At 39.5% G+C, this 22874-nt stretch overlaps 2 protein-coding genes across 2 annotated transcripts; one reads left to right on the forward strand and one right to left on the reverse strand.

Annotated features, from left to right (window-relative positions):
- Window positions 1-225: 225 nt before the first annotated feature.
- Window positions 226-18092, forward strand: LOC141899188 (alpha-1A adrenergic receptor-like; the record flags this gene model as incomplete). Its single annotated transcript, XM_074785350.1, has 2 exons — window positions 226-1144; window positions 17281-18092. Coding segments are annotated over 2 exons (1731 nt in total), but the record flags the coding sequence as incomplete, so codon positions are not given.
- A 1211-nt stretch (window positions 18093-19303) lies between these two features.
- Window positions 19304-19807, reverse strand: LOC141899189 (frizzled-5-like). The gene has a single exon (XM_074785351.1). The coding sequence runs from the start codon at window positions 19805-19807 to the stop codon at window positions 19304-19306; it is 504 nt and encodes a 167-aa protein (XP_074641452.1).
- Window positions 19808-22874: the final 3067 nt, after the last annotated feature.

Consider the following 22874-nt stretch of genomic DNA (forward strand, 5'->3'; position numbering starts at 1 on the left):
TAATCTTCCGGCGTCTTCGTTCGTTCGAACTGACAGCGACAGATGAAGGCAGCAGGTGACAGTCATAACAAGTTATATATGGAAATACATACATTTAGTGAACGCTACGAACCGAATTCAAACTCGACGACATTTTCACAAAATGCTTCATTCGACGTTTACATCGCCGAAAAAGAAACGGATTTATTCGCAAACGAAACCGCCTTGAACGTTACGTTGAATCTGACGTTAAACAAGGAGAATTTTCATTTACCGACGGCCGTTGTTTCCGGTATGTTCCTGTCGATTATAATCAGTATGACTATCGGAGGGAATGTTCTCGTCTTGTTGGCGGTGTTCGTCAACTCTCATCTCAGGAGTACCACTAATATATTCATAGTTAATCTAGCAGTCGCCGATCTCTTACTAGGCACTGCCGTCTTACCTTTTTCGGCCAGCAAAGAAGTTATAAATTATTGGGCATTTGGTCAGACTTTCTGTGATATTTGGGCCGCGGTTGATGTTTTGTGTTGTACGGCGTCCATTATGAGTTTATGCGTGATAAGTATCGATCGATATATCGGAGTTACTCGACCGTTACAACACTCGACGATAATGACAGAAAAAAGAGCAATAATTATAGTATTATGTGTATGGATAGCATCTATAGCAATCTGTGTAGCACCCCTCGTCGGTTGGAAGGAACCTCCCGATCCTAACCCGTTGGTGTGTACGGTCACCGAACAATTAGGATATGTGATATTTTCAGTCTCGTGGTCGTTTTATATTCCCCTGATCATAATTCTGATCGTTTACTTCCGGATCTATCGCGAGGCCTTGAAACAATCGCGTTTCCTAGCAACCGGAATTAAAACGTCGAAAGGTGGCGCTAAAGACGATGCAGCTGCGACGATTACGTTACGAGTTCATACCGGTGGTACCCGCGGCGGTACCGGCGGTAACGCGGGTGCTAGGGATCAGCCCTATACCAGTTCAAGTTCCAGCGAGCATTCGGACAGTTCTGGTAGAAAGTATCACTCTAGACTGACCCTAGCCGGTAAAATGGCTAAGTTTAAAAGGGAGAAGAAAGCCGCACAAACGTTAGGAATAGTCGTCGGTGTTTTCATCCTGTGTTGGTTCCCGTTCTTTTTTATTCTACCTTTAGGTGAGTATAACACGTGAGATATTTGTGAAATTGGCACAAACCGCTTCAAACCTGATGAGCGTGCCCCGTTTGAACTGATCCGCATAAGACAAATTACCACAAATACCAAAACCAGTAATTTCTCTCCAGCGCAGAAGCCAATTAGCCATCAGTAAGTCACGAATGATTTTTGTACCATTTTTCTGCCGGGAAGAAATTCTATATCGGTCGCGAGGGATTAGATGTAACCCTCCCGGACCGAACGCAAAATGGTGTCATGATTCCCAAACTCTTTGCGGCGATTACTTTGTTTCTCTTAATTCCTATCACGCAGTTGGCAAATTGACCAGATCGTCGTAATTGAGCTACATTTCGCCGTCGAAATGGTCTCATTCTATATCGCGGCCCCTTTAACCGCTACTTTCTTAGTTTCCCCCCTCCCAATATCACCATTAAGTACAGTAATGCGGAATTCAGTATTTCAAAAAATGTGACTAATTATAGAATGATTTAAAAAACGACAGGACAAAAGTACTGGCTGGCAAACCATTTCGTTAGGGTTCTTTTTGTCGCCAAAATGAGCCTTTAGTTTTTACCTTTCGAACGGATAAGATTTTGTAGACTTTAATCGTCGGGATGTCACCCGGGTGCCTTGTTATTGCTTCGATTTGCTTCACAAGCTTTGAAAAAAGGACATAAAAGAAAAAATGAAATTAGTCTGGGATGCTAGTATTCTATCGACCAGCGAACCGCTCTCTCTCTCGAGTGTGAATAATTGGTTTAACTTAACGTCAGAAATCTGTTTGTCAATCTAATATACAAATTCAATCGAAAACACAGGAATATCTGCAGGGCGATGTTTGCCAACTAATATTGTCTGTACAGTGATTTGTAGTGGGTTTTACCGCGACAACAACAATATATGGACATAAACTAACAAACCATAATTATATTTCATTATACACTGTATATATTTATGCGTTCAAATCACATACGTCTAGACGCTGGGCCGCGTGTTCTGTTTGTTTGCTGTTTTATTAAGTGAATCTCCCTAGATTCGATTGATGTTGCATCCAAAATCATCGAGCTACCCTCTCTTCCTCCCTCCCCTCTCTCTCTGTCCCCCATCTCTCATCTCCCGCTCTCCACCTCTCCCTCTTTCCCTCTCCCTCTCTCTCTCTCATCTTCACCCTCTATCCCTCTGTCTCATCTCGCATTATTTCTCTCTCTCTCCCATCTTGTTACTAGAATGCTAACCCGACTACCCGGGAAAGAGTGCGTTTACGTGTCACAGATTATCTCAGATGTAAAGGGCTTCAGTTGTTGATATTTCAATCGTCAGTTTGAGTTGATTTGATCGAAGTCCTCGCGTAGCCGTGCGGTGTCTACCTCAAAACTTTGTAAATCGGGAATTCGATGGATTTATGGAAGTTTTCCCGTCGCGATCTGAATTTAACGAATTGATATTTTCTGTTGAGTTGGTCTTTACAAAAATCTACAAACAAGAGCGGAGTTTATATTCAAAAGCAGAACGTTCGGTTTCTGAGTAAAGACCCGCTTCATTAGGTGTGGAGAAAGTCTAAATAATGTATGAATTATTTATAGCGGGTTTTCATATATCTATGGTATGGTTGTTCTACAATTCAGGCAACAGTCCAGCTCATTCCCTAGTATTGTAGATACCAGTGGGAGGAGGCCATAAAACTTAAAACTTTGAAAACCAATTGATGAAACACTCCAAGTCGTAGAGATAATATAAATCCCGTGTTAGGAATAAAAACAGTTCGAAATGTTTCCTTGGGCTGAAATTCACTCGATGTTTTGACTTTATCCAAATAGTCATCTTCAGGAATACAGGACTATAATAGGATACAGGAAATCATTGATAAAACACTGATGATGAGTCAGTCAGTTAGTATAGAAAAATTGAAAATATACCAAGAAAACATTTTCGGTATCAATTTCGCTTCCCGAGTGTGGGATTTTTCTATTATTTCTATATAAAATCAAAGCTTCAGGCCGTACAATCGTTTCGCAATTTGTGAATCCTTAAAGATACATACAAAAATAGTTTGTAAAGGTGTTGAGCAGTATTTCATCCTAGCCGCAGAACCGAGTTGGCGTTATAACTGTCGCATTGACCTCGGGGAACCAAGGTCTCCTGATGTAATTCCTGATTAGCATTGCTCTTCACACTCAGTAGCTGTGTAAATATCGGCCAGGATGTGCATATGAGCCACATCTGTGCCGCGTCCTTTCATGGGAACTAGAAATATTGAATATTTCTGTAAAAGGCTTCCATTATAGATTTACATTAATTCAGCGACAAGGTAAATTTATATTTACCTTTTAGCAGGAAGGGATTAATCGCCTTATAAACACATTGAATATAAACCTCGCTTGCCGCATACAGTTTACACGGTCCGAGAGCTGGCTGTCTCGCTGTACCGTACAGTGCTGCCGCTATGCTCATCGTTAGCGGATTTTTCGTACACTAACAGGAACTAACTCTGGCAATCGACGGGTGGCGCCATCGATTACCAAAATTCAAGTTTTTTAATTCACAATTTACCTTGTTCCTAAACATCGAAATATGTGTTTATACTACCAGAGCCCTTTCATGCTAATGTTTGAACATTCTGCTAATGTTTGAGAATAGCGGCAGCACTTTACGGTATAGTTCAACAGGACCCACGACTGCCACAGTCGGCTCGTATTAGTGTATGAAAAGTCCGCTAACGTTGAGCATAGCGGCAGCACTATACGGTTTAATGAGGATCGCCTAAAAAACTTTCCTCCGTAACAAATATTGAGTCCTTTATTTCAGGCATACCTAAAACGAACAAATGAAAGTCCTAGGGCCCCATTTTGGGAATCAGTGTTTTGAATTACTTCAAACATTATTGTCGTTAACTGATTTGGAATGCAGGTGTGTAAGGCGGTATAAAAATGAAAATTATTTAATCAATAGATAAAGACATATAGAAGCAAAAGAGTTCATTATTCAACTATCCCTATATATAGAATCTGCTGAAGATAGAGATAGTTCATACAGTTTTCCAAAAGTAGACCAGACAACGATAGCTGGTTGAACTATAATTGAACAGATCGCTGTCACCAGTAGCAATAGTAATTGTACCCGACATTTCATCTCGCACCGTTCTCTTTTTCATACTCGACTCACATTTATTACGTTCTGGAATTAAATTTCACTGAGATTACTGATTGTATCGTGTACCACAGATTGTTCTCTACGTCTGTTCTTTAGAAGTCTTGGGTACCACGAAATTACAAGCAGAAAATGCTCCAGATAAGAAGCTTTAGCATTCTTTTGATGGCTTTATAAATGCCGGGAAGTCGCCTTCACAAAATCTTCGCGTAGAATAGAAATATCGTGAATATTCTATCCCCAGATATGTGACACGATACACAGATATGTGAAAAATCAACGGATTACAAAGTATATATCTTGTCTTATGAATGTTAAATGTTTCAATCCATAGTCTACAACTACACGTACTTTACAATAATATGAGAAATCTGTGCAAGAATTTGAGAGAAACTCATGAAATCAGAATAATTTCGTCGTTACAAGAAGCCTTAGTGACATCACTCATTACCTCTTATACGTATTCGGTGTATCAGAATGGACTGGCGGGTAAACAATTGAGGGATTACTAAAAAGGACATTAAATTTGGAATTGAAACCATTCTTGAAAACACTTCAAAACGATTGTTCGTACGCGTGGTAACGTTTGTTAGAACTGATTTATCAATTTATATATTTGGAGAAATTAACTTCACAAGGTCACAATAACACACTGCTCTTTACCCGGGCACTCTCTCGAGTGAGTATCCACCTCGAGGAGAATGCAATAAAAGTTGCGTCGAAAAGACATTTGATATCAATCTATCTTTGTCGTGAATTTGTTCGTACCTTGGGGATTTAACTCGCTGTAAATTTTTGTCAGAAAAATGAATAGCCCCATCGGGTTGAGTTGATATTTGTGCTGATTAACAACTGGTGCTGTTCGCCTGTTCTTACTGTGAACCAGTTCATAATGAATATTATCTAATCCACTGAACCCGGGTGAATAAATCAATCAGTGTTAGTCAGTCGAGATAATACATCGAATTTCACTCATTTCCAAGTCGAAACGCATCGGAAATACACGCGTTTTTAACAACGCCATCTATCAAACTCATATTTTGAAATTTAAGCAGAAAATCGGTTAACACAAATCATTATACTGGTAGACATATGATAGGCCATCATGCGCAAGTCTGAGAGGCAAGAAAGCCGGCCATTCGACGTCCAGTGTGACGTATATAATCCAATCCAATTCCAATGCTTTGTGAACATTACGCCTGACAATAGACTATGTACTCATTTAAACGATTGAAAATCTACTTATTAGATCAAATATCAAAGGACAAGACACTAGAATTAGGTTTAAATCTGACGCGTTCTCTATTGAGACTGAAATGTTCAGTCTCAATTTTTGATTCATTCGATAAAGTTCGTTTTTATCTTGTCTAAACTCGTAGGCTATAATTCAGTTATCTATTCCTTGAGTCTGAGTGCGCGGGCTATTTCTCTTTGGTGTCTGACCTTCTCGTTATGATCTGAAGCCAAACCTGACGAATCCTGATCATTACTACTAATAAATCTTATGGCTTGAACGAAATTTCGAAAATAATCTGCTCCGTTTTTTCCGTGTTTGGAACTTCACGCGAGAAACCATCATAAACTGCATCGCACCGAGTAGACTGCAATTATTAATCTCTCGAGTAATGAGCTGTGTTAGTCTGAATAACCCGACCCCATCAACAGTCTGTGACACGGAATCGACAACCTCACAAAAAAATCTGCCGCATGTTACCATGTCCTCCCTTGAGGCTTGTGCAATCAAAGTTTAATTCATTCCAAGATGGCGATATCGCACTGCTCGCTATCATCTCTCAAATATCGATAGAATGAATCAGATATTATGTTGATTTTAAAAATACGGTCATTGCACAAATTCGTTTGCTTGTGCACTTTGAGAACGTATCTGAAAAATAGAAAGATATCCGATACAACTTGAGGAGTAATGAATATTTGCGCGGAAGAATCTGATGCCAGAAGATGAAGGGTATAGAATTGATGCGTCAATCGTTAACATTGAGAAAGAGCTGGTTAATTATCTGAGCTTCAAGCGAAAAACTGATATTTCACAAACACTTTTACGATAGAAGAGTTGATAACGATATATCACGATATAGCTCGCTGAAATCTCAAACTGTATTATGATATCAGATTTAATGCTATATTTCCAATAACAGTTTTTATTCATTAAAAAGACACCTACTATATTTCGACAAATGTTCACCAAGAACCTTAGTGTCTGATGTTGGTTACACTAGGATCGTAGAGCGACGGAGATCACGTGGAGACAACCACTGCCAGGACTGGGTGAAGATAATTGAAGTAGGGCACTTTAAAGGTTGTTCGAAGTACGAATACTATACTTCAGTAGCTTGTAGTAATCAGACTGATGATACCTGTACACTATTACCTGTTTCATATTTTAGAGTTGACACTACTAATGTCTATTTATTAATGGATGAGACCTGTTTTTCTGGGATATTTTGCTTACTTTTTGGGGTACATACCTCATTTTTGTCTTAACAGAATGCCAAAAGTCGCGGACAACAACTGAATATCCGATATATTTCCAGTTCTGTACCAATTAGATGGATTGGCAAAAAGACTCCTTAAGTCCAGTGGAATGAGAGAGAAAATCCTCCATTTTGTGAAATTTCTTGAATTTTTACATTGTCACCATGCCTACGAAATGAAGTTATTTTTCTTGTGGGGTCTCAACAACTAATCAGGGTGGCGTAGGCATGGTAACAATGTTCAAATCCAAGAAATTTGACAAAATGGAGGATTTTCTCTCTCATTCAACTGGACTTAAGGAGTCTTTTTGCCAATCCATCTATTAGGTTAATACGACTCCTCTTAAGATTGAACCTAACACCTCTTGATAAAACTTTAGCAAGAACCTAAGTCTCTGATGTACCACAGTTGGGTAGACTAGGACCAGACACAGCCACACTGCACCCGCCAGGACTGGGTGGAGATAAAACGAATCTACGTTTCTATCGGTATTGAACTTATTTCAAAGGTGGAATGATTCGTTCTCTTAAACTAACAATAGAAACAGTTAGAATGCGCGCGCGTGCATTGGAATTTAGATTGGTTGAATGTTTTAAATCAGATCAGTTCCAGTTTGAATCTGTCAGTCACGTGTTCACGCCATGTTGACAGCTCGAAATCCGAGTTGATTTTCGCGCTGTGGACGAGAGACAAAATACATCGCTTAAAACAACAACAAGATTTTGCAATACTTCCTTGTTTTGCGCCACATGTTCGGTTCTCAGACACAGTATGAAACCGTTCCTTGGGAAGAAAGACGTTTCTTATACGAAAAGAAATTCTTGATTTTCAAGTCTGTATCATTCTGCGAATTGCTAAAATGTAGTTACGAAATAATCTATAAATAATCAAAATAGTCAAACTTAATCGCCAACACTGTGTACTGGGTTTTTGTATTGGTTTTAGAGTCGTGAGTTTTGACTCGATATGAAACCCGTGACACAAGCAAAAACTGTTCTTTTCTTGTGGAAACGTTTTCGATGTGTTTTTGTTATTCTGTGAGCTTTGAAGTCAAAACAGGAAAATGCCGAACAGAAAAACGTTTTTGCAAAACAAGCACCTGTTTGATTCGCATAGAATCCCGTTATGCCGTTTGCGTTGGGAGTCAAGAGTCAGATTTAGCATAGATACCCCTGTTTCATTCGGTTCTGAGTCTATATTCTAATTGTGTAAAAATCCTGGGGCCAGTTGCACAGTCATGGCTTAGAAGACTTTTCAAAGACCATCTTAGTTCTAAAGCATATCTAACAACTTAAGACCAGTCTTAGACCAATTTTGGACTTAAGTCACGACTGTGCAACTTGAGCCCTGAGGTACAATATTGACTTAAATAGTAATCAGTAGGATTTTGATCCTATAACCAATCTAATAAATTAGATTTAAAGCTGATTTTTGAATTCAAGTCACGCCTGAACCGCTCCGAACACACCAGCGACGAGTTCTCAGCTGAGGCGTTCTGCTAGAATGGACTGTGAGATTCTATTGTTACTTTGTGATAAATTATTGTAAGCCGGAAGACAAACTACGACAGCAACGCGTAATAATTTTAAGCCGTTCTTATAATAATAACCGTGAAATGTTCAACGGATTAAATTAGAAGCATTTTGAAAAGACATATATATAGAGCTATTGCAGCTGACGTCACACAACGCGTCATACTGGACGACAAGCACAAGTTGATAATTATGTGTGGGCCCCATGTGTAAAATTCAGTCGATTTTAGTTCCTGGGCCCAGTTTATGGACTGGAATCAACTTAGGCCCAATAACTCAATTCATTTTCAATTGAGTTGATACTTATCTATAAAACTACAGCTCCTGAGATGTCGAGTAGGCACACTATTATGTGGTCTCCGGACTGAAAAAAGTCTTCTGCTCAAGTGCAAAAAACTGCGAGTATCTGGTTATTCGGTTAGTCTCAGAGAATCTCAGCTGACAAATTCTGTTACGAGGATAATATAATCAACCGTTAAGTTGTTAACGTTGTTATCAAGATATTGGCATTGAGATTTAATATCCCCGGATGAGAGGTAATCGCAAAATTATGGCGATACAAAACAAATTTATTGTGTTCGACCACTTGGGAAATTTCAGCGCTATTTCACGATTGTCGTGGAAAGAAAGTAAATTCTAGCAATTTCTGGCTAATTTCGAAATTCCGTGTTAGACGAAATCGAATAAAGAATTCTTCCCTTTGCGACGTGCGGAGGTGAGGCTTTTTGACTGGTAGCAAATAAGATTGATTTTTTTCGGATGGAATAAAAGCTCGCAAGCTTTCAAACTGGTTTATACGGACAGACAGATGAAAAAATGCATTCATCGATTTTGTCATGAGAAAAAAAACTTACCGAAAGTTGTATATGGGTTTATTAATTAGGTGGTCGCCATTTCCTTATATGGAATGAGGAGTCACGTTCCAGACATGTTGGTAATCAGTATTGGTTACTGTTTAATGTATAGGCTCGTACTGTGTGCAACTAACCATCTTCTATCATGCTCAATCATTTTGTCAACTTATGTTTAATGGACAGGACTCACGCTAATAGATTCACCAGACTACGACTCGGTTGCATTTTGCGACGCGAATCTTTTGCTCGGGCGGCTATGTGGCTTAATAAGGCAGGTTTGAACGTATACCGGGCCTTGCGTTTATAGTCGTGTAATCGAGTAAAAAGTTGTTATTAGATCTCAAGATTGGTTAGATGAACCAGGGAAGTGAGATGGGTCTCATCACACTTCCCTGGATGAACTATAGAATCGATTATTGTGGGTTTCTTAGATCTTAGTCTTGATCGCTTCTATCAGGTTAACGGAATAGGTAAGAGTATATTCTGGCCGAGACAAACGCATCAGAAGGGAATTACGGAATTGGTAAAGACCAACCCGCGAAAGCCTTAATTTTTGCACAAAATTTGGCTAGGTTTGTACCTCCATGCTACGGACCCGTAATTAAAACCTGCCTAACTCGTTTGAGATATCTTCTCGTGAAGAAAACTAAGTCACGTTTTCGTATTCTCGCTTCACTGGCCTTCATTTATCTTTAAACACTTGTTGGTTTGTAAACCACGCGCGTTGAGAGAGGATAGGAAAGTAGGAAAAAGTACACCGATAACGTGGTTCGTTCGATGTTTCAATATCTGCGATGATGTCGAACAGTTTTTCCAGCGGCGACGAATCTATTCATTAATCAGTGTTTTATAGAGATTATGCTTTAATGAAATTTTAACGTTTCTATCCGGAAGTGACGCCGTTAGTAGAATAATGAGATATAAAGGCAGTAGATTAGCGGTAACTGCGCTTTATATCGGCTTCCTTCGTGTGTACCGATACCACGCAGTATAAAAGATGCGTGATAATTAGAAAGAGAAGAATTTTGGGCTTTCCTAAGTCTGTTATCCCCCTTTTTAACGTTTTGTCGGAAAGGATGATATTAAATCCCCGCACGATAAGGATGAAAGGAAAAGTGCGAAAAGTTTCCTTGAGTTCAGTATTCCTGAAAATGACTATGATTTTGATAAAGTCGATTTTCGGACTATTTTTCCTGCTGACAGTGGGATTATCGATATTAATATTCCTCGCGGATAGAATGTTTCATCAATGGTTGTTAGAAAATGATAGTAATCAGAGCTGAACCGTGAACTTTATAGTTTTTACCCCCGGGGGTTAACTCAATTAAAAATGAATTGTGTAGTAAACTCAATTAAAAATGAATCAAATTTACCCGTGGCGTTGTGTTTAGCCCCTTGGTCGAGTTTTATGGGATTGTTATACGTATTAACTTTAACCCGGGGGTTTAAACTGAATTCCACTTCCAGTCTATTAGAATAAAACCCCTGAAGTTTATGACTCGCCCTGAGTAGTCAAACATAACTATTGATACAAATACAAATGGTTGTTTTTGCTGCCGCGACTCAAAAACACCCGTAGGACTGCGGCAAGCGAGTTGCCGGTGATGCTGTATGTGGGTGGGAGCTGCGGCGAGCGAGTTGCCGGTGATGCTGTATGTGGGTGGGAGCTGCGGTGAGCGAGTTGCCGGTGATGCTGTATGTGGGTGGGAGCTGCGGTGAGCGAGTTGCCGGTGATGCTGTATGTGGGTGGGAGCTGCGGCGAGCGAGTTGCCGGTGATGCTGTATGTGGGTGGGAGCTGCGGCGAGCGAGTTGACGGTGATGCTGTATGTGGGTGGGAGCTGCGGCGAGCGAGTTGCCGGTGATGCTGTTTGTGGGTGGGAGCTGCGGCGAGCGAGTTGCCGGTGATGCTGTTTGTGGGTGGAGATCGAATAAAGACATCTTGTCACTTTCCATATTTCCGTCAGGTTTACTCGTCGGTGATTCAATACGACACGAGTTTGTCGTCATCAGCGAATACACCGTGATGTGTCTCCGATGATTTAAGTGCCGGGTCCAGATCGGACGCCAGTTTTAGAGGAGGTGGTTTACAAGGGTTTATCCTCTACTCACAGTGATCAGATGTAAACTCGTGAGCCGAGGCTAATAGTGTAGAGACTATTAGGATGAACGCATGCCGCTGAAAGAGATCTGATCAACAGGGAATGATTGAATACATCTCATGGGTTTTACCGTCAAATAACGGTTGATGAATCGAGTTTTCTGAAGACAGGTGCCTTAACGGCGTCTGTGCCTGCGATGGCAGGTGCTAGCATCGCCGCAAGATAAATGGACAGTCACGTGACCTGAATACCCGATCATTGGATGGTGGTTTTTCTGGCAGGTGATTTCAGGAAGTTCACTGATACATCATTAGGTTATATATGATTCATTATTAACTGCTTTCAAGCGATTCGTAACGACTATGGTTCCCTGCTTCATTGTCGATATATATCCGTCAATTATATTTTCATGTTCTCTGACTACTATATTGAGATAAGATTAAGAGACTGATTAAGTAATACTATATCATACAAACCAGGGGTTGTATCTAAGATAAGAACACTACGAGCTAAATAATATGACCAACATGACATTTTTGGCGCCATAAATAGAAATTTAAAAGATTAGAAAATGAATTTATTTTCCAGCTCTACGGACTCTCTATATAGAGGCCATGTTAGAAAGTTACTTTTTGAACGAAAAAAAAATTTAAAAGAAACGACTTGTCGGACTCTCTTCAGAGACCACTGTCAGGTTCTATTTCGACGTCTGAGAATAGCTGTTCTGCTATTGCTTTGAACTGTTGATGAAACTTGATGCTAGTTGTATGAACTTATAAATATACCGCCGATAAAGCCACTCCGTAAAACAACAGACACTAATTGTAACTTCACTAATGATCAGACCAGACTGTTTTTTTTCCTGTTACGAAATTATTTCCTAGAAATAGTTTGAATGATCCGCGAAGATCTGATGAGGTAAGATTAGTGCCTTGATCGAGTGTGTACCCTCAGGATAGCTCTTAGATAGCTCTACTATTCATCATGTCTCTGACAGATAGTTTGCAGCCAGTAATTCCTCTTCTCCAGACGACAGTGAAAAAGGTCTTCACGAACCTTCTTCCTTCTAGTTTAAGTTTACTTCGGAAAACTTTTCGTTCACGTAATAAGTAAAAAACCCACGCCGTGTTCAAAATGTACGAGATTAAAAGCAAATATCATTATTAAAGAAATTAAAACCAAAACACACGATATTTCGAACTCTCTCTAGAGACCATCGTCAGGTGTGCTGCATTCCAACGAAAAATATTCCGTTCGAAGGAAATGCTTTTCGTTCCCACGAAAAGAATATATTTATTATGAAAATGAATATATCGTAGAAAAGGGCCAAGCTGAAGGGAAAATGTGAGGGTGAATGTTTGGGAAAATGTGATCTGAAAAGATGCAATCTCCGGCAGGATTAGAGTAAAAACGTCCAGGTTTTAAAGGCTTTCGTCTTGACAAAAAGTGCAACGTCTATTGGGAAGGCAGGGATGCGTTCCACGTGTTGTTGTGAGTTTAGAATTAAACACTTACTCAGCTCAATAACTGTTGAACTGAATCTAAAGGTTCAGACCTCCGATAATACCCTGCACAGAACATTCTAACGACACGATATCTAAAACTTCCCCTCTCTGCCCTCGTAACCGAAACAGTCCTCATCCGGTATTAGGCGTACTTTCATCAGAAACAACGCGCGATACAAAACAAAAAAAAGGAATTGGCCAATTTTGCGAGAACAACTGAACGACGTCGCAGAGAAATGAAATTGGCGCAGCGCAAGACGATAATAATGTGATAATGAAAGGAAGCTGACGCGCAGATTGTGCTGTTGAGATCCGAAGAAAGATTTGTCTCTGAGGTAGAAATCCAGTAATTCAAAGGTAACCTGTCATTGGCTCATGCGTGACAGATCATGCGTTTATACCAACACCGACATAACAACATACAACATACAACATGCAACATGCAACACCCCATACAGTTACTGTAAATCGGATTACTATTAGGGACTGCGCCCAGATTTCTACAAATTAAGTAAAATCCGAATTACGAAGAATTGTTAACACGGTTCCAGGTTAATTGGACCAAATATTTCATCCGAATTAAATGAAAATCCGGATTTTAAAATTCTAATTATTAAGCGAGTTCTACCATACATGGCTATAAACGGGAGAATTCATGAATTCATATACAGACCTCTTAACCGTCGATAGTAATAACTGTAATAATTGTAGGCGCCAATAATGATGAAGAGCATCCGAAAAGATGCCACCACAGACTGTTTTCAAATATATAGTAAAATCTAAAATGGAAAAATTCTTCTGATAAAATGATTTAATCATTAATATTATTACAGTTATTACCGTGATTAAGTCGGAATTAAATGCCCACCGGGCGATAAAAAAAACCATAAAATTCAATTTAGAAAATTGTATGGTTTATAAAGCATGATTTCAAGGTTTAGACAAAAATGTATTATTATACATGATTATGGAATTTCATATAAAACGGATTATAAATATTCTATCAATGAAATATTGTCCAGAGTTCAACTTTCAAATTAGATCATCCATGATCAACAACTATTTAATCAAACGTGAACAATATGAGGGCAACAAACTACGGACTTAAACACTGGCAATGACGTCACTACAATCAAGTTCAAAAGGGTCAATGCTTCAGCTCTGACATAGATAATAGAAGAAGGACGCTGCAAAGATGAATAAAAGCGACAATAGGACAATGCGAAGATCTACAAAATAAAAATACTGGCAATTTGACTCGTCAAAGGGGTTCAAAAAGTCACTGCTTCAATGGATGAAGGATTAAGGACGTTGCATAAAGCCAAATAAAAACGCAATGTCAGAGCTAGGTTCAAAAAAGTCACTGCCGAAATAAATGTGTTATGATGAAGGTGAATGTGATCACGTAATCCAACGACTGGATGGCGCATCACAAGCGTGAACATTGATCTGTGATAGATGATGAATTCTGTTTGGCTGATAAATGCCCTGTCCAGTTTATATCACCCATTTGGCAACTGACAACATCTACGCCGGCGTCAAAGCTTATACCAAGCGCATGATTCTAGATATGAAATTTGATGGATACGATTGCGCAGAGACTATTCGCAAATCAGTGACTGACCCTCCATCGCTTTCTGAGCTACATCAATACATCAATTTTTTCATATATCATGAGTAAATGTAAAGACAGATCGTATTTTGAAGGTTAACTTGATTTTATCAAGTACGAGCTTTCACTTCAAGTGTGAGCAGTAGCTTACATTCATTTACTCGATGAGAAGATGATTCACGTTGTGTTAATCTGGTGTAGAATTAATACAACCAGACCAGTAGTACCTGATCTCACACCTTACCATGATCTCTAGGGTGAGATCGAAACGTCGTGTATTCTATATATTTTAGATTGGATAAATAAATTCTTGTTCTTAAATTCTTTTAATCTGTAGATAGTGGGTTTTTATCTTATCAGACGAGTAGTACTTTATAAGTGTGACTAGTTTATTTGAAGCATGAGCTTTCGCTACTAATGTAGCATCATCATTCCCATGGTGAATATAGGCCGACTAAACACTAAATCTAATGTCTATTTATTAATTGATGAGACCTGTTTTTCTGGGATATTTTGCTTACTTTTTGGGGTACATACCTCATTTATGTCTTAACAGAATGCCAAAAATCGCGGACAACAACTGAATATCCGATATATTTCCAGTTCTGTACCAATTAGATGGATTGGCAAAAAGACTCCTTAAGTCCTGTTGAATGAGAGAGAAAATCCTCCATTTTGTGAAATTTCTTGAATTTTTACATTGTCACCATGCCTACGAAATGAAGTTATTTTTCTTGTGGGGTCTCAACAACTAAATCAGGGTGGCGTAGGCATGGTAACAATGTTCAAATCCAAGAAATTTCACAAAATGGAGGATTAGTAGCGAAAGCTCATGCGCCAAATAGAGAAGTTAACCTATATAGTACTACCATTCGTCTGGTTGTATTTATTACACACCAGACTACTCTACGAATCCTCTCGTTCATTTACCCGATGAAGCTGCTGCACTATTAGTAATTAAACTCGTACTTCAAATAAATCTGCCTCCAAAAAGTACTATTCTTCTTTACGATTTATTGGGTTCAGTAAATTTACGACGGATCAGTATCGCATCATTCAGGTGATTAGAGTCTATAAAATGTGAAAGGCTTTCACAATGTCTATAGATATGCTATTATACGTGTTTTGAGCGATTCAAAAAGTAAGCCAAAATAAGTCAGATAATATGGTAATTTGAATTACATCTCCATACGGACCAATTGGCTAAAACTAAATTAAAATATATGTAATGCAATGCGATCTTGTTGCGTGGGTTTAGTCTCATCGGGTAGATGCCCTCTGAGGGGGAAATATACAGAATGTCTATCATATACTTAAGTATCATTTGCTTAATGAAAATTTATAAGGCAGTAATGTCAGACTTGTTATGCTTGATTGGTGAATGGATATTTATAGTTTGCAGTAAATCGTTGCCTGGTTACATTGTTTTATTGTTGTTTGCGAGGAGAGATGTCAGACCGGGGTGACCGTGTCTCAGAACTAGGTCACTACCGGTATTGAATTCGCTATTATGATTGATTGAGTGATCAAAGTAACAACATATTTTTGAAATATCTACGGGAATTCGACCTAGTCCGATAATTTCACACGTTGTTGACAGAACGAAAATGTTCATCGTAAATTGCAATTTTAACTGTCGGGTCCAGGCAGCGGGCTTCAAATATCGAGGAAATGAACTTGGAATTTCGACTATTTGAACCAGTTCTAATACAAAACTGTTGAACTGGGATAAAATTGCGTGAAAACATTAATTTCTTCATCGATTAAGTATTTGATCGCCAGAAATAGTGTTTATAAAACAAAAATGAATTAAGACCGTTAGATTGGTTATGGAACCAAATTGGTATTGTTAGGCTGGTCTTAAGTTGTTAGATTGGTTAAAGAACTAAAATGAGCTTAGACTGGTCTTAAGTTGTTAGATTGATTATAGAACTAATAGAACCAAGGTGGTTTTAGAAGACGGGAATCAAGTCTGAGCCTTGACTATCTAATTGAGTCCAGGCATTTATACAGAGAATTAATAGACTACTGCGACATACAACTACAGATATAAGATTCAGTTCTATGCGTCGCGCAATCTCTCCTCGGTGATATGGAAAGTTCGCGTCAATATTTGGTTAACGGAAACCATCGCAAAATGACATGATCTTTCCTTCTGTTTTGATAAGTTCTGTCAATAGTCACCAAGATGATCGGCTCAGCGCTGTTCATGAATTACATTATCCGCTGTGCTTATGTGCAAAAAGATATCTTTCACCCAGTAAGCCGCTGTGTTCATGTGATCTGAAGCAATTAATTTGAAAGAAATTGCCCTAGGGGGTAGCACTCCCAAAATACAAATACCAGACGTCGCGTAAGAGGCTTACAGCGAAAAACCTATTCAAATAGTTCTGATGCATTATTTTGCATCCAATTTTTCAAGGTGGTTCATTCAGTTTGTTTTTTAAATCTAAAAAAGAAAACATGTCATCCAGTTCCATTGAGTTGTAACCTGTCATTTGAATTAGGGAGTATAAAGTGAGTATGAAGTGATTTGAACTCAGAGTTAACTCAACTCACAACTGTGGAACTGGACCATGAGTTCAGAGATAACTCATACTCACAACTGTGGAACTGGATCTTGAGTTCAGAGTTGACTCTAACTCACAACTGTGGAACTGGATCTTGAGTTCACAGTTGACTCTAACTCACTACTGTGAACTGGATCCGGATTTTTAGTTATTTATTGGTCAAACATATTTCTGATGAAATCATTGGGAAACTTGAACCCGATCTATTGTAATAAAATGGTTACAACATAGAAAAAGCTGCAATATTTCAAATATTTTTCCGTTACAGATTCCGATCTCAACATGTGTTTTTAATGAACATATTTTCTATCATATTTTGTAGGTGCTTTGTGTCCAAGTTGTTACATACCAGAAATGGCTTTTAAGATATTTTTCTGGCTGGGATATTGTAACAGTACAATGAACCCTATAATCTACGCCTGTTCGAGTCGCGAATTCAAGCGAGCTTTCAAGCGAATCCTGCGCTGTCAATTTCGGCGACGTCCTCGTAAGTTTCTGGATACCGCAGCCGAACCGAGTACATCAACTACCGAGATTTGTCGTTTATCGGTCGCTAATAGCAGCCGACATAAATCGAGTCCCGATTCGGAACGCGGACCTTTGCGCTGGTCGATGAAAAAGAGTTTCAGTAGCCATTTTCCCGGTAGTCGTAGGTCGTCGTTGGAAGATTCGCCGATTTTACCGTTAAGGCAAATCCTCGAACGTTCTTCGTCATCGTCGAGAAAACGGACGGGGAACGAAACGCTCAAACTGGACGAGGATGACGTTTATAACGGCGATAACTCTGACGACGAGAAACAATCGGATTCGTTGAGTCCATCGAATTCGAAACATACATCGCTTAGTCACGTGAGCACTCCTCCGAGAAGTTTAAACGCTAGCAATAGCGGTAATTTTAACGGTTTGTGTCCCGGTAAAACCCCTCTTCCCGGCACGGGAGCGGCCGTTAACGGTCGCGTTAAACGTGGTTCCGGCGTCATTAATTTCAGCAGTCATAAAATACCCGATATAAAGGTGCATAGTGCGGAAAATTGTTCAAGCGAAGCCAGATCTACTGTCGATGTGTCCTCTGAGAAACATGCGGGAATCAGTAATCAGTTGCGGATGCCAAGAGCTAGGAGTCATTACTGGTGACACGGTCCGGTCTCCTATCGGTACGGTATGTGACCAGCACTGATTCTCAGCAGAAACAGCCATTACTGATAATACCGGTCTCCCTGTACCGTCAGACCAGTTCTCAGTACGCCATGAGACCACCACTGATTTCTTGGTAACGGTTAAATCATTGTTTTGTTGATACGAGACGCGACCAAGATTTGTGTTAACGATATTCATAAAAACAGCGATGAATGTTTTTACGACGCAGAATAATTTCATGATAAACACATTGGACCCAGTTTCACGAAAGAATTCGAGTTTGATGCGATTATGTGTGAATAAAAGAGTTTATACACAGGAGATAGTTTCTCAGAAACAAACACCACGATTTATCTATCCACCAGAGCCTGGTCCCAGTTTACTTAAACATTTACGACCATATCCTAATAGTCATACGTGACAATAGACCGGGTTCGAACCCGGGACACCCCCATTTGAAATAACTGTTTATATATTTTGCGAGATTGAGAATTCATGAACGTTGACAAAATATTTGTACATTTTGTATTCTCTCCACGAATGTAAATAACCATGAAATATCGCGTCATTTCAAAGCAAAAAGAGCCAAGAGAAAATGCTACAATGTATTTATCACGTTATTTGACGTGAATATGAATAAAACCTCGATTAACCCAATGAGAAAGAGTCGATAAAAAAGAACAGTTGCATAATAATGTTGAGGATATAACATCATATAGAAATCTCAATTGTTTATAATGAAAAGAATATATCATATATAATATATATATATGTATTAGTAAAATATTTTCAGTAAGTTGTTCGTTCTTTCTTACTGCCATCTCGCGGAGCAGGAGACATCAAATAATTCGATTTTTAGAGAATTATTGTTCAAGAGCTTCAATTCACTGTTCTAAGTTGTTAACTTTTTCACGAAATGTTTCAATGTTTTCTATCAGCGATTCGAGGAATTTAACACGATTTTCTAAATCCATTAATTTCTCGCTCAGTGGTTTATTCGACGTTACAGGAGTCAAAGGCTCCTCGGTTGGTGCTGGAGTAGAGGGCTCCTCGGTTGGTGCTGGAGTAGCGGGCTCCTCGGTTGGTGCTGGAGTAGCGGGCTCCTCGGTTGGTGCTGGAGTAGCGGGGTCCTCGGTTGGTGCTGGGGTAGAGGGCTCCTCGGTTGGTGCTGGGGTAGAAGGCTCCTCGGTTGGTGCTGGAGTAGCGGGCTACTCGGTTGGTGCTGGGGCAGAGGGCTCCTCGGTTGGTGCTGGAGTAGAGGGCTCCTCGGTTGGTGCTGGAGTCGAAGGCTCCGCTGTTGGCGGTGTTCGAGTCGCATATCCTCTGATGCAAGGTTCACTATCCCGAAAATGGCTACAGTTCATTTTTTCTGGCCATTGAAATCCGAGCGTGTCACAACCATTTCTAGCAAGTTCACAGAGTGATTTACACGGTGGTTCAGAAGAACAAGGTGGTGCGTACATAGCGCATAGAAACTCCCTTAAATTCGGACTGCATCTCACCTTAACCAACGGAAATAACTGATGTAACTCCAGACCTGCTTCTTCTTGGTTTTGATGATGAAAACTATTCGGCATTTTTGTTTTATCGTACGACAATCCTACTTTACATAGTGGTATCTGTATACGCTCACAAGTTTCACGTCTGTTGATGTAGACACTTTCATTAACACCAAAATAAAACATTAGCATCAAAATCCAAATCAGAGACATTTTGCGGATCTGATCCGTTCACTGCAGTACAGACTAACAACCAATATATACTGAATATATTTTAGCCTAAAAAGTGGTTTACTAACATTTTTTATGTGTGCTTCATGTATATCTATTTGTAGACTCAGGTCGTGTACAGCCCCTTATCCCCAGAATTTCGTTTGAACACATGTTATCACAGTTAGACACACAATATCCGTGTATGATGATGACGAGAGATATCCCACAATAACGAAAGTACGCCTGATGATGGCTAACAGTTGTTAGCCGAAACGTCGCTCCTCAAATACAATCATTCTGATATAGAATTTTTCAATCTTGGCTTCGTTATTGTGGGATTTCTCTCGTCATGTTATCAAAGGTCCAGGGGCCCTACTAGAAAATTAAAGAATTCTTCCTCTTCCAGGGTTAGGGTTAGGATTAGGGTTTCGTGGGGTCGTTAAATCTAATTTTCCCCACATCGACCCACCAAGAATAATTCTGTTCGTCGATCGTTTCGGGTCTCGAAGAAAATTCGTTCTTAGAAAATCCACTAGTAACAGGCCAGATCCGTGCATGCAATTATTTGTAAAATTTATCACATGCTTCAAGTTTACAAGCCCAAAACACGAATTTAAGCAAAAAACGAAATCTATTATTTATGAATTGAGAATAAACGTGTCGGATTCTAGAAACAATTGTCAGGTTTATTTGTAGTTGCGATTATCATGTAGTGCCAATAGGGTTTGTGTTGGCGCAGCTTCGGCGGGAGGCAATCAAGCCCTGGTAGGCGAGGATCTGATCTGGAACGGGAACTTATAATACATGTACGGCTACGAAAGCTTATATATAACTGGGCCGGGTCATGACACCATTGAATCAGTTCCTTAAAGATTGGTTAGAGCTGAGACGACCATCGGATAGATGTTACCCCCATATCGGATAGATGTTACCCTATGGTGCAAAACCTGAACAGATTAGAGAATGATCCATTAATTTATTTCACACCCGAGCGAGTTTGGCGTCCGCCAGTATTTCATCTTCGACAAGAATTGTAAACTTGATTTCTGAATTTATCATTAGTTGAAACGTAGATGAAAAAATTACAATAAGAGTTGATTTTTGACATGACGCCCCCGAAAGCAGAAAGAGCAAGTTGATTGGAGAAAAGTTCCTTGAATTTTCGTCTGATTTCACCAGTGCCTAACCTGGCATCTACGTGATGTAAGGCGTGGGGTATTTCCAGTAATACAAATACCACGATTACAACCAGCGCCGTCTTAGTCGCCGCAAAGTCGTCATTTTTAACTTCTTTCTCAGGTTTTTGAACGAGTGTTTTACGTTCTTTGTTGATCGTATGAATTTTAGCGATGATAAAAGTGTTCGTTATCAGTAGAATGATCATCGGGACAAATGATTCCATCGAGGGCGTCACGATCCCTAGATAACGGCGTTTAATATCACCCGTGAAAGATCTCATCAACCAACCCGGTTGACCATACGGACATTTCTTCTCCACGTAAACCACTCCTTTATACAAAAAATTCATAATACACAAACCCGCTAAACAAGTTATCAAAGTTAGTAAGGTGATGTTACAATTATATTTTGTCAGCCAAAGTCGCGACCTCAGCGGATGGAATATCTTTATAAAACGTTCGATACCCAGTAAAGCTACCATGTTGTTGCGAATATATTTGGTGAAATGTCGTAAGGGTTGAGCTGCGAAGTGAACAAACGGAAAAATCGACGCGCTTGGCACTCGTACCAATTCAGCACCGTAGATCATAACGCCGATTACGTAATGCATCTGTTCGGCTATGAAAGTCGCGAGTAAAAATGCTATATCGGCAAGACTAGCAATTTCCAGTAGATAGTACAACGAATGAAATTGTTGAATTTGAATTCTGCGCAGAATCACGAAACTGACGCCGTCTAAAATACACGCCACAACGACCAACGGAAAATTGATATAAACTTGAAGAATGAATTTGTGAGCGATATTTTTCGGCGGGCAGTTGAATTCAGGTTGGACCGTAGATACGTTAGAAGTAAGATCCATGATTATCCCACTCTGGCTGTTACTTGTCGCTGGTCGATAACAATTTTGTAACCACTCGTTGTTCGGGCTAATGATCGATTTCCTCCAAATCGCTGATAATGAGGAACAATTTGAATTCTGAGCTCAACGACTGAGATCATTAAAGTCTCTTTCTAGTGAAAATCAATTGGAAATAAGGATTCATTAGAGTTAGAATCGTCTTCGAGCGCCTTGGGGGCCCTTCCGGATCGAAGAAAATAATTTAGGAAGCCAAAACTTATTCTATTTTGTCATTCTATATTGTTCATTATCTAAGGCTATAAGATTCTTTCATCCTCTTGTACCCCTGCGCACCCAACCGGCCGGACCGTACCGCGCCGAACCGCAACTGTGGCCCACATGAGAAGCGTTGTTTTTTTCAGATAGGAAAGGAATCACCTGCTCGTTGCGAGAATAGGTACAATAAAGTCTTCATTTCATTGGATATTTAGACTGGTTGCCGTTTTCTATTTTCGATCCCTAGATTGCCAGGGTCGACTTATGTTGGTGTACGAAAATTCCGTTATCGTTGAGTATAGCGGCAGCACCTTACGTTCCCGGGCCAGCGCGTTGACTGCCAGGGTCGACTCGTGTTAGTGTATGGAAATTCCGTTATCGATTACAATAGCGGCAGCACCTTACGGTGTAGCGAGACAGTTTCAAATCGTATTACGCCAATGATTTATATTTGTGACTGTGCATTTAAAACTAATTGCCTTTAGTAGAGTTATCTTACTAGAAGATACACGTAGAAAAGATGTAATTACGCTATCAACCATTTCAATGGTTAAAAAGATTAAAACCCACTATTAAACCCACTATAAAATAAACACCTGACGATGATCTCTAGGGTGAGATCGAAACGTCGTGTTTATTTTATATTTTAGATTGTTCGAATAAATAAATTCTTGATTTTAAATTCTTTTAATCTGTAGATAGTGGGTTTTAATCTTTGTATCCGTTCACCACGTTTGAGTGTGGATATCGTACTGTTTCAATGGTGTTTGT

The sequence above is a fragment of the Tubulanus polymorphus genome, chromosome 2 (assembly GCF_964204645.1).
Source record: "Tubulanus polymorphus chromosome 2, tnTubPoly1.2, whole genome shotgun sequence".
NCBI classification, from domain to species: domain Eukaryota; kingdom Metazoa; phylum Nemertea; class Palaeonemertea; order Tubulaniformes; family Tubulanidae; genus Tubulanus; species Tubulanus polymorphus.

Excerpts from the sequence above, each read along its gene's own strand:
- LOC141899189 (XM_074785351.1), bottom strand. The coding sequence starts at position 19,807 with ATGTCTCTGATTTGGATTTTGATGCTAATGTTTTATTTTGGTGTTAAT.